The 17,856-nt window shown below is 40.5% G+C and overlaps 2 protein-coding genes across 2 annotated transcripts; both read left to right on the top strand.

Moving 5' to 3' along the window:
• Positions 1 to 6,670: 6,670 nt before the first annotated feature.
• Positions 6,671 to 10,718, top strand: smtnl1 (smoothelin-like 1). Its single transcript, XM_080465833.1, has 5 exons — positions 6,671 to 6,941; positions 8,769 to 9,379; positions 9,491 to 9,605; positions 9,720 to 9,871; positions 10,074 to 10,718. Exons 1-5 carry the CDS (start codon positions 6,861 to 6,863, stop codon positions 10,435 to 10,437), a joined length of 1,323 nt encoding a protein of 440 aa, XP_080321959.1. The 5' UTR covers positions 6,671 to 6,860; the 3' UTR covers positions 10,438 to 10,718.
• A 1,910-nt stretch (positions 10,719 to 12,628) lies between these two features.
• On the top strand, positions 12,629 to 17,127 carry LOC308111364 (uncharacterized protein). The gene is made up of 4 exons (XM_080466229.1): positions 12,629 to 13,051; positions 15,263 to 15,363; positions 15,452 to 15,527; positions 15,709 to 17,127. Exons 1-4 carry the CDS (start codon positions 12,757 to 12,759, stop codon positions 16,509 to 16,511), a joined length of 1,275 nt encoding a protein of 424 aa, XP_080322355.1. The 5' UTR covers positions 12,629 to 12,756; the 3' UTR covers positions 16,512 to 17,127.
• Positions 17,128 to 17,856: the final 729 nt, after the last annotated feature.

Genomic DNA, 17,856 nt, shown 5'->3' with positions numbered 1-17,856 from the left:
ATGTTGATGTTGTATGCTGATGGCAGCCAAAGGGGCCTTTTGTTGTGGAGCCTCGAAATGTCTTGAAATGTTGTCTTTGTGTGTTTGTAGTGTCCACAAGATGATGGAGGATGAAGGTTCGACGCCGCCAAAGGCAGAGATGTTAGTCACCGGAGGAGGGCTAACAATAATCCAACTCATACGAGATGAGGACCTATGGAAATCTGCAATCATCATCATCATCACAAGACACCCCGCAAGCACACAGCAGTGGCGTGCAAGCCTCGAACACTTCCTAAAACCACTGACCCTGCGTTAACACCGTCATCATACTACATATATGTCAGAATGTGAAGCTCTGACCTGAAAACACGAACCCATGACTTCTTTCTGATCACAATCTAGAGTCATTATAGATGGACAGACAACAATACTGGCATTATTTCACCTTTCTACACAAGATTGATTTGATCTTTATGGTACGAGACTCCAAATATACACATCCCCCGTCTAGCACATATGTCTATTAATAAACCCTGCAATGGCCAGAGAGTAGTATTGTTACACTGGATTAAACTTAAATACTCACCTCAAGATACAGCAGTGCAATAAGAAAGAAAATACAGAAGAGCAGCTATTGTGCAGGTGGCAGAAATATCAATGTGGGATGTTATACTGCAGTAAGTGCAAAAGTGTAAATGTATCTTTGAGAGTCCAATAGAACTACTGGTATTAACTTGTTATTTAATGTGTCCCCCCCCCCCCCCCCCCCCCTCCACATCCTTTAAATGTTGCAATGAGTTTCACCATTCTTGCTGTTTGATTTCCTGCAAGTGAAAAAAAAAATATATATATAATCGACTGGATCACATGTTTTCTGATTGTGTAATCAGCCCACAACTCTCCCTCTCCATTTATGTCAATAGTAAAAGTGTTGGCATCAGCAACTTTGGGAAGAGTAAGAAAAGCTAAAAGAGACCAACCACGGGACTCTTTCTCTATCACACTCACTACTTCCTCTTTTTGTTTGAACTGAATGCGGCACATGATGCTTCAGCTTGTTGGAACCCGGCCTTGGGCCTGCTGGTTCCTCCCGGACCATTGATCCTGAACTTGGTCGTCTAAAAAAGTCTCAAGACAGTGACATACGTTTGACCATTTATTTGAGTAAATGTAGCCCAATAGAATAAGCAGTGCTGGACACCATGTGAGCTCACGCAGGAGCACACACAAAAAAGTGTGTCGAACTTTTCGGGATTGACAGTTTTCTTCTTGGACGTAGGCCTCGCCCCGACACCGGGTTGGTCTTTTCGCAATTGGTCAATTTGGTATTGGTAATTTGGTAATTCTGTTCCCAACCGAAATCAGACGTCCCATGTTTGATGAAACTGTGTGTGTGTTGTTTCGTCCAGAGAAGCTAACGAAGCTAAGATTCGTCAGTCGCTCTCATCTCAAGGACACAGTGGTTCCCCAGCAAGAGACTCCTGCAGGTGTTTTTATTATTATTATTTTAAAGTGACAAATGTTGTCTTCCATTGATAATGAACCACGAGAAGACCATGGAAATGGCTGAACTGTTTATAAAAAAATACACCGTTTGAAGCTCTTCACTTGCCTGCACTAACTGAGATTCCCTGCTAAATCCCGTTTTTATCTTCTTGGTTTGTACAATGCTTGTATTTTAAATTAAACTTAGTTTGGAAGTAACCTGCTCCTCAAGGAGGCTTATACTTTCCATCTGTACACTCAAAAGCTCATTGAAGTTAGAGGACATAAGCAGGATGTGTTGCGAAAATGTTAGAATTTAGGTGCGTGTTCCTCAGGTTCTCTGCACAAGAGGACATTTTTTACAGGCTGCTGAGGCCTCTATCAACAGTCGAACTTTAGAACCTGTATTTACACAGTAAGAGCGCAGTGGATTTTGTCCCCATCACTGATACTGGAGGACGCAGAACTTAAACATGTTGCAATATACGCATGTACATGTTCTCTGTTTAAAGACAGATTCATGCTGAGAGACGCAATGGTGTAGGCTCATGTCTCATTGTAAGTATATCCTCAGTTTGAGTTGAAGGAACCCCTTATGTAGAGTTTGCATGTTCTCCCTCTGCTTGTGTATTTTCTCTGGGTAAACCAGTTTCCTCCCAGAGTCCAAAGATTAAGATTAATTGATGATTCTAAATGTACCTCTTGTGTCAGATTGTGTGTGGTTGTGTTTGTTATGTGGTGGAATAGTTAATCTGTCCAGGTTGTACGATTCCTTCGCCCATAGTCAGGAAGGACTGGCTGTAGCACCCCATGACCCTGTGACCAAATCAGTACACTGTGTGTAGAGTTATGAGGCAGGTGAGTATTCTGACCATATCATTATTTTTATGCATATTTTCTAATTCCAAGCTACTAACTACTGACAGAACTTGTGGTCTCTTCTAAAACAGGGGATTTACCGTAAAGACAAACAGTCCAACTCTCTCCACAGTGTCTGGAGGTTTTGCTTGTTGCTGCACAAAAAGTCGACTGTGAACAGATAAAGAAATTGACAGAGTCCATGGATGGAAGGCTTGTGAACTTGTGAACGGTTATTGAAAAAAAAAGCCGACTATAGTAGGCAGTGATTTTGTAGTCAGTGACATGAGATGGGAAAATGTTAGTTTTTCATTTAATAATTCTGTGCACCAATATTTGCCAGATAATTGATATTAAATAACATATTCTCTTATTTTTAAAAGTAATTTTTTTTAAATTTTAAAACGGTTTGAGGTTTATTAACATTTTGGAGTGAGCGAGACCGCTTGTTGTTGGTGCACAGAAATATAATTAATCATCCAAAATACAACTTGCCTAATAATTCTGCACAAAGAATAAACTGAAGGATCAAACTAATTAATTATAAATACCCAGGTAAAGTCCAAACAACCACAGAGAGAACATGCAAACGCTACAAAGAAAGGTCCCTAAGCCCGTGCTCGAACTGGGAATATTTTTGATGTGAGACAACAGAGCGAACCACTGCAATTCTGTCTGGCTACTACTACTACTACTACTACTACTAATAATAATAATAATAATAATAATAATAATAAATGTGGTTTAATCTATCAAATCAGCTCTCGGTTCCTACAAGCCTGTTAAAACCTCATATTGAGTCCGAAATCTGCAAGACTGCAAAGGAATCTGATTCCTGCTGCTTGATGTTAAGAATAGATGTTAAAAATCACTCCTCTTTTACAGATTACAGTGTGATTGCTGCCTGGTGCCTGGTACGGTGTGGGCAGGTCTTGATGCTGTGGCCAACTCAGTGACTGCTGCTCACACTGAACTGTAACCTGCATTATCAGTCGTGTGACTTGTGCAAGCAGAAAGCTTCTCTTTTACTTCCAGGGTGCCTTTGCATGACAGTGTATGCACTTACTTGATGTTGTGATCTCCTACTGTGCTGCCATCGTCCATAAAAGCCATACATTGTCCGTCCAGTGGCTTTAAGACATAAGGACCTGCGGGGGCCCGTTGAGAAACACACACACTTTTTTTCCCCTCCTGATAACAAACACACGTTTGTCTCCTCCAGGTCCAAATGCCCCTAAAGGAGAAAAATCAACCAAGCTCGAAAAAGTTTTATTTATTTATTTATTTATTTATTTATTTATTTATTTATTTATTTATTTATTTATTTATTTATTTATTTATTTATTTATTATCATTTTGGTATTTATCTGTTCAACCCTATACTAATTTAAGAAGCAATTCATTCATTTGATTATGTATTTTGCTTTGTTCAAAATTATTCATCATTATGGAAGCTCGAGACGAGTAGTTAAATGTAAAAGGCACAGAAATGGTTTTAAAAAATTGTGGATAAAAAATTTATTCACGAGCTTTTCTGAGAGGAATGATATTTTCTGTACGGATTGTTGGCGACATCGTGTGGCGATAGAGTGTATCTGCATTGTTTAGTGTAAATTTTTAAAAGAAAATGCATCAGACTGGTTCAACAATTAACAAGATTTACTTTCAAAAAAATGAAAAATACTGTTCAAAGAGCAGCAGGATCTTAGTGACTACGTTGGAGGAGCTTTAAAAAAAGTTAAGCATTCATTTAAACTGATTTTATTTTGTGTATATTTTAAACTATTTGTATTCTTCCACAACCAATGTGCCCAGCTAATCTTTGATTAGTTTTTTAAAAAATAATTCTCGATATTTTTATGATGAAGTGTTTAAGGTGTGGAAACTATTTACAAAAATGACCAATAAAATGATTTGTGGAACAGGAAAACTAGTTTTACAGATTTTATCATATATACTGTAGATGGTATGAAAAGTGACAATGAAACGTCAGGAAAATGAAAGAGTCAGGCTTGAAATATCCTTCAACAATATCCTAATCTTCAAAATGTCCATTTCCAAGTACATCAGGAGTGCCTTATCAAAGGGTTGAATGATTTTTAATTCATTTCTGTGTTCAGAGTTAACACAAACAAATAATAATTGTGGGAAACTATTAACTCTTTTGTACTTGAGCTCAATTTAACCGAGATTTAACCTGTTGTCAGCTCATCAAGCTCCGACTGCAACTCTGCAGCATCACAAATAACCCAAAACATGTTTGCACTTGTCTCTACAGCTTGTAGATTAACTTGTCAAATTCTAGGCTGTTTCTGGACTCAATATTTATCATAAAGTATTTATTGGTTTTAAATAGACCTTGAGTTTGTTTTTAAGTACAGTTGTTTTTGAAATAGCATCAAGCTTTTATTCCTACACTGCCTGCTTGAATATCAGCAGTATTGCCACCAGGAGGATACCAAAATGACTTTGTAAGCACATAATTTTTTCATACTTAACTGCAATAACTTGCAGAATTTAATAATATGCACGTTATTTTTTTTTATTATTATTTTTTAAACTTAACATTTCTAGTGCAGGAAGACTGTGACACAATGAGGTATTTCTGTGAGCTTTCATTTCAAAATTCTACATGTGATTAACAAATGATGTAGACTGTTGTACATTGAGAGAACCTAACATGTTGAATGAAATGCCTACTTGTCAAATACATTGGACCCAACAAATGTAAAAAGTCCTTTTTTTTCAAACCACGTGAACTTAGATGACTTGATTTATTTTTTTCTCTCCATAAAACATGAAAAAAGAAAGAATGTGAGTGGAGGCTGTTTCAAGATTTTTCTTTTCTTTTTTTTTTAAATACCTGCAACCATAATTATATGGCAGATTTAGTCTTTCAATTCAATACCGATCCACTTAACCACTGTGCCATCCATTACGACATTCAGACTGCTCCTTTGTTTTGGTCACTGGTATTGCATAAAGTCTTCGGGTCTGAAAAATATTTGAGGCGCTGCGTGTGCACAGTTGTGCTTCAGTGATTGGACCACGAGGGAGTCGGAGGGATACACAAGACGGTGCTGGCATATTTACGGCCCCCAAGACACAGAGGGGAGGAGGAGATAATGACGGGGCTGGAATAAAGATAGACCTTTATTTTTAAAGCCATCTGTTCTGTGCTGAATGAGTTGGACTGCAAGTTGAGAGGCTTTACTTGTGTAACTATATTCCTACTTTATGTTGTAGGAGTAATTGGATGGAGGCAATACAATAACACAGATATGAACATAAAAATGAATCACAATGATTTTTTTTACGCAAACACATTCAGTAAGAAATCTTTTTAATCAGGTCAGGAAAATGGGAAAGTATGAATAATCTTTTTATATTTGAAAAAAAGTTGAAAAGTCAAAAAAATATTCTCTTTTAGGCTCTAATATCTGAAAGTTCACCTCAGTAAATTCCATTCCCAAGGTGGCATGAGCTGTCTGTGGAGGATTCACCAGCTCTTCATTCCCTTGAATCCCAGTCTCTTCAACGCTATCTGCTCCTCTCCACCATCCAGTCACACATCCTCCTTCATCAGATCCCTAAAACTCCAATTAAAAGTAAAACTTTATCACCGATATTCGTCTCTGAGTCAGGCTTTTTGGCCAAAACGCATGAGCATTTAACATCTTTAGCTTTGCTGTTTTGGAGCAAGACGATGAACTCAGTTTGTGATCCCATGAGAGGTTATCTCTGTACTGCAATGTGACGTTTGAGTTTAGTATGACATATTTGTATTTTAGTATTTCAGATAAATCTCTTTAATTTAGTATCAAATTGCAGTTGCAAATTACAGTTCCATTGTAGGTCTACAATCCGACTTATGGCCAGAAAGTCTTTTTTAGTTTTACCTAAGACTAGAAACTAAGGTTTTATTTATTGAGCTTCAAAAGTATTGGGTTATTGATTTGATTAGTTCCAATGTCCAATATTTGGTATACTTCTACAGTACAGGCATTAATCCCGTGATGTAGATATTGGCAGTGAAAGTGAAAAAGTGTGCATGTCCAGGTTTTTATTTCAGCCGTTCAAACATCCAAGCACTGCAAGTTCAACTCTCCTAATAGTTGTGTCTGCATATGTGAGCAGGCGTGTTTTAAGAAAGCCATGTGAGCACCCACATGTGCATTTGTGTGCACAACCACGGTTTCCACAGCAGACGCAGCTGTCCGGCCCAAAGGACCATGCCTATGCCACTATGGCTCTATTTCAGGAGCCTGTGTTGTTCAAAAGGTCAGATAAAGAAGCGCAGGAATCCTCACAACGAAGTGGGTGGGGGTGTCGGGTGAAGGGGGTTGAAGGCGGATGTCCACAAACACGGGGCAGTCCCCGACGGAGAGCGAGAGAGACGTTTGGTGGAGCTGTGTTGCAGAGGATTCACCTTTACTCAATGATAATCCTCTGAAAGGGAGTCCGACAGCATTAGTTCATCAGGAGGTCATTTGTGAAATTTGCTTTCAGTGGACAAATTGACATTTCTGGACATCATGGAAGGAGAAACACTCAGTCAGGATGCAGCCGAGTCTCCAGGGACGACCAATCAGACTGACACAAACAACAATGACGAGGTGTTTGCTTGCTTGTTTGTTTGTTTGTTTTCTTGCTTACATCTTCCTAAGCTTGGGTGTTTCCGTGTTTGTTTAACCCACTGACTGGCAATATGTTCCATTCTGGGAAAAGGCAGTAAGAGTATTTGTGTCGGTGACAGGTGCTGTGTCTTTTGAAGTGGAGCAGGAGAAGTGATTTTGACAGCATTTGCTGTTCTGCACCTGTTCTGTCTCCTGGCTGAAGCAGGACACACACACACACACACACACACACACACACACACACACACACACACACACACACACACACACACACACACACACACACACACACACACACACACACACACACACGCACGCAAAGTAAAGCACATGGTACACACAGACAGTGGAGTTTCCTATTCCTGCTGGTGAGTCACCACTGTAAAGTCTGACCTGGTGTGACTGATCCTGCAGTAGGTCGTCACAAAACAAGGCGCATTTAACGCGTTCAACACAATTTTTTAAAAACATCTTGATATTTATTCACCTCTCCGTATTTCATCATGAATGGAAAAAAAAGATTCTGAAATTAAGGATTTAAAAACCCTTTTTAATGTGCATACAAAGTGTTTTATTCTATGATATCATAATGGCACTTTTTATGTTTTTGGGCTTTAAAACTCCAAAACACTATTTTCCATCTGAGAGTTCAACATCTAGCTGATCTAAATCATGTATGCAAGATGATTAAAGAAAAAAAGAAACAGGAGACGGGAGCTTCAGGTCTCACGTTACGAGTACCATGTTATCCCTGAGTAATGTGCAGACACTAAATTTAGCAGTCCTTACATAATATCACTGTTCAAATGCAGACTGTGTTCCTAATTATTCCAAAACAACTTTCACTAGGCTATCCCTCTTTTTTTTACCTTTAATCTTCTTTGTGTTTATGACTAGTGTTAAACAAATCAAATATCTATCTATGCACTACACTAACAAGAACAGAGAAAGTGTTCATCATTACTCATCAGGATTACTTTTTATTATTGACATAGGAAAAAATCCAAGTATCTGGCAGAAAGTAATAGAAATGTTCCGTTTGAGATATTAACAACTGAAACTATAAATCAGCTGCTCTGTGTTACACAGGTTGAATATATAGCACATCTTATTGTTTGAGCAGTCTTAATGCGTTTCACGTCTGACTCATTAACACACAAAATGGCGACAACTGCAATTCAAAGTGCACAACATTGGAACAACATTGGACACTTTGACGCATACAGGGGAAAAGATGGGACGATGGAACCGACAATATTTAAATGAGAAGAATATCAGGTTCTAGCCACTCCATCACAGCTGGAAGTACATGGCGCCGTGTGGCCTCCACTAATGTTGAACACTCGCAAATTGTTTAATTTAAAGCAGAGGGAAACATCCTGAATGCAGCCGTGGTCAAACCGGTGAGTTACTGTATAAATTGTCACTGTTCACACATTTTATGAAGCTAAATGGCGACACAGTAACAGATTATAAGAGCTGCTGTGGTGAAGAGGGAGCTGACTAAGATAAGATAGTAAGATTGTGGACCTAAGCATCTATAATAGTACTTTGTATGGCGGTAGCCTCACTCTTAGTGAAGCACTCAACTGTTAGAGCCGCTGCTCCTCTTAAGAGGAGGATGTTGAGGTCGTTCATGCATCTGAACACGTCGCTTTCCTTTAAAGAAGATACATCCGGCTGGGACAAGGCGCCATGCTGGATGTAAAGGGTGGAATATGGGGTGCAATGCAAATAAAACGCATTCATATTATTATACAGCCGCCGTGAAATGTGTTAAATGTTTTTGTTATTGTTGTTGTCCAGACAGGGGAGCCAGAGCAGGTGGAAAATAAAGAACCGGCAACAGGAGAAGGTGAAGGGGTAATGGACGTGGGCGAGAAGGGGGAGGAAAGCACCGCACCAGAGCTCACCGGAGAAGAGACGGCCATTAGTGGTGAAACGGACAAACCCCAGACGGTGTCAAAGCCTAGTCAAAGTGATAGTGAAGAGGCCGGACAAGATAAAGACAAATCATCTGCTGGTGCTGGCGTGAAGGAATCAAAACTAACAGAGGAAGAAACTAAAGAAAAGGGAAAAGTGGAAGAAGACAAGAAGAAAGGGGAAGAAAAGTGTGGTGGGGATGAAAAGGAGACCAAGGACAAAAACAAAGACAAAGAGGAGAGTAAATCTGAGAAAGAGGTAGAGAAAGATGCCGCCGGCAAAGAGGCCAAAGGCGTGGAGAAGAACAAACAAGTCAAGGAGGCTGAAGCAGAAGCAAAAGACAAAGGGAAAACGAAGGAGGCAGAGAAACAGGGGAAGCCCAAAAGAAAGGCCGGTCCTCCCTCCTCTGTGGGCAGACCGAGGCAATCGGCGAGGTCAATTAGAGCCGCCGCTAGAAACGACATTATGGCTAAGTTCCAACAAGGCGCACCAGAGTGAGTCACTGTCCGACACAAAGGGTGAAAAACGGGTGTTTGAAGAGCGACTGCAAATTATGGGCCGATGAATATTTCAGTAAAAACTGTCTGATTCTGTGACATTTTTAGGACCCCAATAGCTCGCAACTTCAAAATTCAAAAGTCGTCTGCAGCAGGAGCGACGGGAGCGACAATCAAGCAGAAGATGCTTCAGTGGTGTCGGAGCAAGACTCGCAAGTACGAGGTGTGTTCAGCTCTAAATCCACATCCGTGCCTCGGGACTGATTCTCTTCATTTGGGAACAACAAAATGAGTAGAAGATTTGCTTTTCCATCCTTTGTCTCGTTGATATTTTCAGGGCGTCAACGTAGAAAACTTCTCCTCCTCCTGGTCTGATGGGATGGCGTTCTGCGCTCTGATCCATCGTTTCTTTCCGGAAGCTTTTGACTTCAAGTCGCTGGATCCAAAGAACAGGAAGAAAAACTTCACACTGGCCTTCGAAACTGCCGAGTAAATTCACTTATAGTTACTTCCCATTCGTTATCTCCTCTCTGTTCATTATCCTATTTTTTTCTTTGTAATCATCATTTATGTATTGGTTGATATTGTGGCCCCAGCATGAAACAGATCTTGTGTTACTGCTTTTTTTCATGTCGATCCTCACCTCCCTTTTTTCCTCCTCTCCTCTTCCTCTCTCCTCCGGTCTCACCAGGACTCTGGCTGACTGCTGCCCCTTGATAGAAGTGGACGACATGGTCATGATGGGCTCCAACCCAGACCCCATGTGCGTTTTCACCTACGTCCAGTCCCTCTGCCACAGCCTGTCTAAAATAGAGAAAGAGAGGAAAGACAAAGAAGAGAAGGAAAAGGAGAAAACCGGCAAAGAAGAGGAAGACAAGAAAGGAGACAACGAAGGGACAGAGGCATCGCAGAAGGACGAGGAAGAGTCTGCTGAGACGCCAGACAGCCAAGTGGAGGAGGAAGCAGATGACGTCGTAGCAGAGGAATCGGATAATCCACCAAAAAGTTGTGAGATGGGAGAGTGTGAGAGCCTGTTGGCCGACACAGAGTCCTAGGAGACAAAACAAAGAGACTGAAAAGACCAAAATGATTGCTGCTGGTTGTACAATGAGTAAGTCTTAGTTTGTTGTTGAATCGACGACTGTTACAGTAAGCTGACGTCCCAGATATAGTAGTCTGTTTGCAAATGGGCGGTACTGTGTGTATTCTTAGATTCACTTTTGAGCTTTTGTCTATGATTTGAACACAAAAGAAACCCTGCATCTACTTGTTTTTACTTTACTTGCTGTGTGTTTGTAGATAAAAAGATGATTAAATCCTGAGATTCTGAAAACTAAAGTTGTGTGTCAGTGAAAAGGTTCTGTTGACTGGATATGTGTTGGAATATCTTGTTTGTTTAATTTTTTTCCAGAGCAGCAGTAATATATCATATCTAATAGTAGTTATCCTAGTTGATAGTGGGATATATGATAAAACACAGGAGTCAGCCTTTCTTTGGGCAGTTTGCCTTTTCGCTACAGGTCTGCACAGAAAAATTGGTTTGGATCGACTTAAAATAATACAATTTTCAATAGATCTATAGTTACTGCATGAAAATTAAAAGGTTGCCATTACTCACACACACACACACAAACAGTATGAATAATGGCAACTTTTTAATTTTCATGCAAAATAGAAAGTAACAATAGATCTATTGAAAATTGTATTATTTTAAGTCTATCCAAACCAATTTTTCTGGGACAAAAATTACACCGTATAGAGCTTTAAAATGTTTGACAACCACTTAACTGAAACATTAGGGAATGAAAACGTAAACCTTCAGTGGACTATGATTTGTATTTTTACTTTCTATTAACTAAAAATAGAAATAGGTGTTTACAGATTAAAACTGTGCATTATATGCTACAAATAAGATATGATTAAATACACAAACGGAGATATAAAAAATGAATTAAATATACAATTAGATAAATAGCCCCCATTAAGAAAATAACACCAAAAAATTGCATTCATCCATTAATTGCGTATATCCAACTCAGGATTGCAAGGGGCTGGAGCCGATTCCTGCTGACAATGCAGGACAAATCAGTAGACCATCACAAGGTAACCAAAGAGACACTCACACTGACACAATTTATAGAAGAGGATCAACATTTAACGTCAAACGTATGTTTTTAGACTGCGATCCATGTTTATTCGATAAAAACCCACATTTCAGCGGGAGGTCTTCTCGTTGTGAGAGGAGAAAGCTTGTCATTATACTGCCTTACGGCGTCCGTGTACTACATTTAATGCAAATAATTATGAAGAGAAAACACGAACACAATAACCTCATACAGACTGAGCAGATGGATTTGGCTGTGGGTTTTCAGTTATTCTTGTTTGTATGTTAATAAAAAGCAATAAGTAAAGTTCTTAGAAAAATTATGAATAGACCAAGGGAGAGAGAGACACCATACATACAAAATATTGCTTTTCAGTAAAGTGCACTAAAGTACTTGGGGCCATGTTTATTTTTGTGAACCATTTTGCTTTTTGTAGGCCATCATACATGGCTAGTTGTCACTTTAATTCAGGATCACCAGTGTTGGTGAATGTACCCTTTTCAAGTGTTAACAGTATTTCTGTCAACGTTGCAGTGATAATGTTATCTAATAGTTCAGTGACAGTGGAGGAATTTTGTCAAACGCTTGAAAGAGACCTGAAGAAAGAAGGCAGACAGTTTAGGTGGTGCTCACATCAAAAAGGGGGTATATTGGCATGAAGTGTTAAAAAAAGCAAATACATTTTAACAAAGTAAAAAAAAAGTGAAATATGTAGAGTTTAGCAGATGCTGTATATCAGTGCTATATCTGCTTAATAACTGTCTTTGTTTCGTCTTTTTCAGGCGGTGTGTGGGTGTGTTTAATTAATATTATTGTATAAAATAAATAGAAATATATATCTTCCTCCAGAGTTATCATTGCTTCTTTCCAACCTTTCAGACCGTCCTGTTTGAAATCTAGACAACACAATGGTCATTGCATATGATTCCATTATTATTTTACCTGCTGTTTACTCAAATTAGAACAAAAGACCAGTCTTAGCAGTCAGGTTATGATATTGCAATAAGTGCTATCTGGGTGACAAAACGAAATTAAATCTTATGTCGGATGTGAAGTAGTACTCTGTGTGGTCGGCAGGTGGCGCTTGGAAGAAGCGCACCGCAGACACGTCGTAAACACACGCGGCGTCCGTTGTACGGTCATTACGGTAATGCGCGTCACCGGGTGACCAGGAAGGCCATTGTGCTGCCTCTTTTGTGGGCTAGGCTAAAACGAGTGTGTGTTGTGCTTCTCTCTTCAAAACTCTCCTCAGCGGCAGCTCAGTGAAACATGTCTGAAAACATGGCTCCGGGCAGCCTGAACCTGGAGTCGCAGCTTCTGTCCATCATGGACGTGCTGGTGAAGGCGGCGGTGGGGGAAATCACTCAGCTGTTCTCGGAGAGCTCGTCGTCTCTCCGCCTGCATCTGACCCAGAGCCTGAAGGAAAACGAAGCCCTGAGGATGAGGATGAAGGTGATGAAGAGCGAGCTCTTCTCCCTCCGGCTGCAGACCAGGACCAACAGACCCGCCAGCCGCTTCTCTCTGACCAGAGGAAGCGTCGCCAAACAGCGACCCAAGTGTCAAGGTAACGAGACTTTTACTTTAGGAATAGTTTGTGCTGCGGGAGCAGGAAGCCGCTTCGGGTAATTTAGTGGCCGTTGAGTCACTAACATGTCTGGGTGTTTATGTTAGTCAGTCTGAAACTAGAAGTGGATGGACAGTCAATAAACTACTCACCGTGAACACGTGACACACACCCCACGTGTTTCAATGTGACGTTAAAACTGTAAACAATGTATGTTATTATTCTGTTTTAATATATATGCAAGCACATTTGCAAAACAGACACCCAAAGATACAGTAAATTAGATTTGTACTAATCTTTTATTAACATTTACTTATTATTATTATTATTATTATTATTATTATTATTATGCATCCAGAAATAACTGGAATGTGGTCGTAGAATCGGTTCTGTCACAGTTATCTTTTTTCCTTATATTATTGTTACTATTATTGTTTTTTATTGTTCACTTTCTGCTGGAACAATAAAAAATTGCCCCATTGTTGGACAAATAATCCACCATTTATGGATTCAGGTTAAGTGGTCTCACTTCACTAAGGGTTTTGTGTGTGTGTCATTTGCGTTTTCCCAAAATGAAACATAGTGCCAGGCATAGTGGGAAATAAAAACATCAGTGCTTAGGATAATGTAAGCATGAAAACTAATAAACAAGCAAACACCTTATCATTGCTGTTTGTGTTGTCTGTCTGATTGGTTGTGATCTATTATCATGCATTTATAATGTAATGAAATCATTGTGAAAGAGAGCAATCACACTGTAAGTGAATTTTTCTGTAATGTTCATTTAAGAAAACTATATTTACTTTGAACATGTATGCAAATGATTAATTGTCTTAAATCGCAAATAAACTGAAATCGTGGCTTCCTGGTAGTTTGTCATTCCATTAGGAACCTTTTGTACCGAACAACTGTTCCCATGTTAACTTGGAAAGTTTCCTGCTGGGAAAGTCCCATTTCCCCATTCACAGTGTTCACACCACAACGACAAAAAAGAAGCTCCATCGTGGTGTGAAACATGTTTATTTAATTGGACTCAAGTTACTAAAGTAATATGGTTCACTTGAGACTTCAGTCACTTGTCTCTGTTGTTTGCCGTTGTAACGGCCTGACTAACACCAGCAGTGGAGTAAAGTCGGTGAATTGAATCGTCTGAGTCTGCAGCATTTTTTTTGGTGAGTCGGCTAATAACTCGCCTTGTGTACTCAGCCCGGCAGATGACTCACGGGATCTGGTAATAGATACCATGGACTCATTACTCTGGATTTGGTACAACAATCAAACCTGGATCCTCACCGCGGCTGGCAACGCTGAGTCAAACACTAGATCAGATTCACAAGTGACTCGTAGTAACCGGAGTCCATTAAGTAATCCAAGTTTTGTAAGACCTCAGCAACTTCATTTCCCTTTTGGTCGATGAGGAGTTTTTTTTCATCACTGTTCAGCGCCAATAAAGCGACACTGTAGGAGGCAGCCATGTTGATTGTTTATTATTGTCTGAATGATCGAAACTGGGAAGCAAGACTTGGATTAAAACCATCCCTCGGCCACAGCCTCTTTAATAGTGCAGCCTGCCTTGTCTTACGTGTTGATGGTTCGTTACTTTTTGTATTTGCATTCTATAAATACAGGTTTTTTTTTATACTGCAGCCATAGACCGTTTGTAAAGCAACAAATGTAGAAAAACTAAATTGAAGTAAGCTTGAGATACTTTATTAACAAGAACATAAATTGTGATCAAGGGAAACACTAAAACCTTAAATGATAATAAACTGAGAAATGTATGAAACTGCAAAAAAATGTATGAACAATAAAGTCAAACAATCTTAAATACATGAAATGTGTCAGCCCATTCTGTTGATGTTAAAACAATCAAGGAGTTTGACATGTTTCTTGATCGCTGCTTTTTAAAATATTTTAATTAATTAATGTTCTAATAGAATAGATAATTGGTTTTATCTGCAGTGCTGCTAAAAGAAAATCATCAATACCACTACTAGAGCTTTAAATAAAACCATTCAGTCAGAGTGCTTCTTAACATCTAAAAAAGCTGATTCGTGATAACATAAGGTAAATATGTTATTCAGAAATGTGGTTTCGAGGACATAAACAAACCTCTTCTTTGTTCTGAACCGTGCACCCCCTCCTGTTTATTTTTCTCTTCTCTACTGTGGCCTGACTATTAATTATGTCTTTTTTTTTTTCATCTTGCAGTTGTTATTAAGTCTCCAGTGGCCCAGAAAGCTGTTGTGGAAGCTGCTTCCATTACTCTGCAATCAGAGAGCAACATCTCCCCTGCAGTCACACAAGTGCAGGTTCGTACAGTGATGTGTATGTGCAGATAGGTCTGTTATTGTTTTGTTTTGGTTTTATTGCTTATGCATATCTGCTATTATTTTCCAGTGTGCAAAAGAGGAGACCCTAGATGTTATCCTGATCAAAGATGAAGATGACGTTGGTGGATGTGAGCCAGTCGATGGTGAGAAATCGTTTTTTTAACTTTAGTTAGCGGGGCATGATCCCCAATTGCGATTCTTACTTAGTGCAAAGGTTCTCGCACATTTTGACATCTTTTGCTTTCAATGCACATACAGTGTGGTCTCACACTAGACGAAAAGACCCCGGCCCTCACGTGTGCTCATTTTCTTCTGTCCCTGCAGGTCAGGATGAGTTTGGAAGCCACAGTATGCAGGCTGGTGTTTCCACTGAGACGCAGAATGTGGAGTCGTCCTGCTTGGCACATGAAGAAGAGTTGAGAATTGTGAGTGTTCACGGGAGAGGAGACGGCCCTCTAAAAGACCAGGTCGACACCCTCTTCTCTGCGTCTGAACTTGAAGCATTCACCTCACTGTCCGACCACAGCGTCCCCCATGACACTCTCCTGAATTTCACCACCGGTGTGAATGACAGGGCGCCGATGAGTGCGATGCAGGACAACAGTGTTGCGTCGGGGAGAAACAGCCGCCTTGAACGGACTCACGCCACACAAATGTCTTCAGTGGCGCTGAATCCTTCACTGAAATCGGCAATAGTGGGCGTTGAGAGCCAGGTGGGGCACCACAGTCACGTCAGTCAGTTTGGCCAGCAGCAGAACGTCTTCCCTCACGCCGCCAACAAATCGCTGGATTGTAGCTTCTGCAACGAGCGCTTCCTCACCCGCGAAGACCTGATCGTGCACCGGGCGAGTCACACCGGGGAGTCGCCCATCCCGTGCCCCATGTGCGGGAAGTCGTTTGTCAACAAGACCACACTGAGCATCCACATGCGTATTCACACGGGGGAGAAGCCGTACGCCTGCTCGCAGTGCGGGAAGCGCTTCACGCAGAACGGCAGCCTGAAGATCCACATGAGGACTCACTCCGGAGAGAAGCCGTACATATGCAACCAGTGTCCCGCCAGCTTCAACAACCCCAGCAACCTGCGCAGACACATGATCACACACAACTCCAACGGGGGCTTCTGACCATAACCCATGAGGAGATCCAGTGTGTTTAATGTGGATTTCACATGTTTCAGCATGTTGGTTTGACTGCGCTCAGTTTGTGGTGGCTGACATTTCAACAGTTTAAAATATTGATTGATCTTGACAAAATTGATCAAATATCATCAATTGTCCGACTCGTTCATTTGCCAAGTGTTGGCAGCTGTTTCTGTTGATTTGTGTTTATTTACCCAACTCAAGAGATACCTAATGTAAGTTAGGGTTAATGTAAACATATTTATTTTTCCATTTTTAATGTCCTACTTTTTCAGATCACAAAACTGACGAAATCCACCAAGCATGGCTTGATCGTTCAGCTCACCGTGTGCTGCTCATTCTTCATGTCTAATTTAACATTTGGGAAACTGACCTTGCTTCTTCCCTGATTTTAATTTTCATGTGTGTTTATGTAACTTTCCTATTGGAAAAAGAAACTACCTCTACTGGCATGTCTACAGCAGCTCCTTTTTTTTTTTTTTTTTTTAAACCTCCCAGTTAGTTTGAGACTGGGCAATAATCACTTAGTGTAGGTACTGTTTGTGGATTCGTTGTTTGGATATGCAGTCATGGATGAATACAGGTGTGTTTGTACTTCTTCTAATGTCTGGTGAGTCTCATTTCGCACCTCTAGGGAGCAGCATTGTTTTTGTAGCCTGTATTTATTGAACCTCAAGTTTACTCATACCGAAACACAGCCAGGGGTGGGAGGAGGGGGAAGAGGACAAGGGGGGGGGGGGGGGGGGCAACAACCCCAGGGAAATTCCATGCATTGTTCCTTTTTCCACCCAGCCCACCCTAAATGTATTGCTAAACAAGTTTTCAAGCTGACTATTGACAACTAAAACACAAGGAACCTCTTATAAGCTTGTGGCTGGACACTTGAATATGCAACACTCTGCAAATAGGAAAGTAGACATTAAAACATTCAGGATGTTACTTAAATGGACTTTTAGACGTGCAGTCACAGACTGATACCTAAATAGCTGCGGTCAAACATGATTCATAATGAGTGGGACTGTTTACCAGCAGTGTGCATTGATCAAGCCCATGTGGGGGGTGAGACGGTCACTGGTAGTGGTTTTTAATGTGACAATAGTTTTGTCGTGTTGGTGTGGAATGCTGCTGTTGTACTTCCCCCCCCTGAATGCTACTTCCTCTCCGACTATTGTTCTTGGGCAATCAATGAAACATCAGTGTGTGTGCGTGCGTGTGCGTGTGTGTGTCTGTGTGTGTGTGAGAGAGCAAGAAAGCAGTGACAGGGAAATAAGTGGGACAGGCCAGGAGGTGGTGGGAGGTATTTCCCACTCATGCAGCAAAGTTTAGATCA

This window comes from Lipophrys pholis (assembly GCF_963383615.2).
Source record: "Lipophrys pholis genome assembly, chromosome: 6".
Taxonomy (NCBI): Eukaryota; Metazoa; Chordata; class Actinopteri; order Blenniiformes; family Blenniidae; genus Lipophrys; species Lipophrys pholis.
The sequence above is the reverse complement of the archived record's forward strand: the minus strand, read 5'-3'. Positions and strand labels throughout refer to the sequence as shown.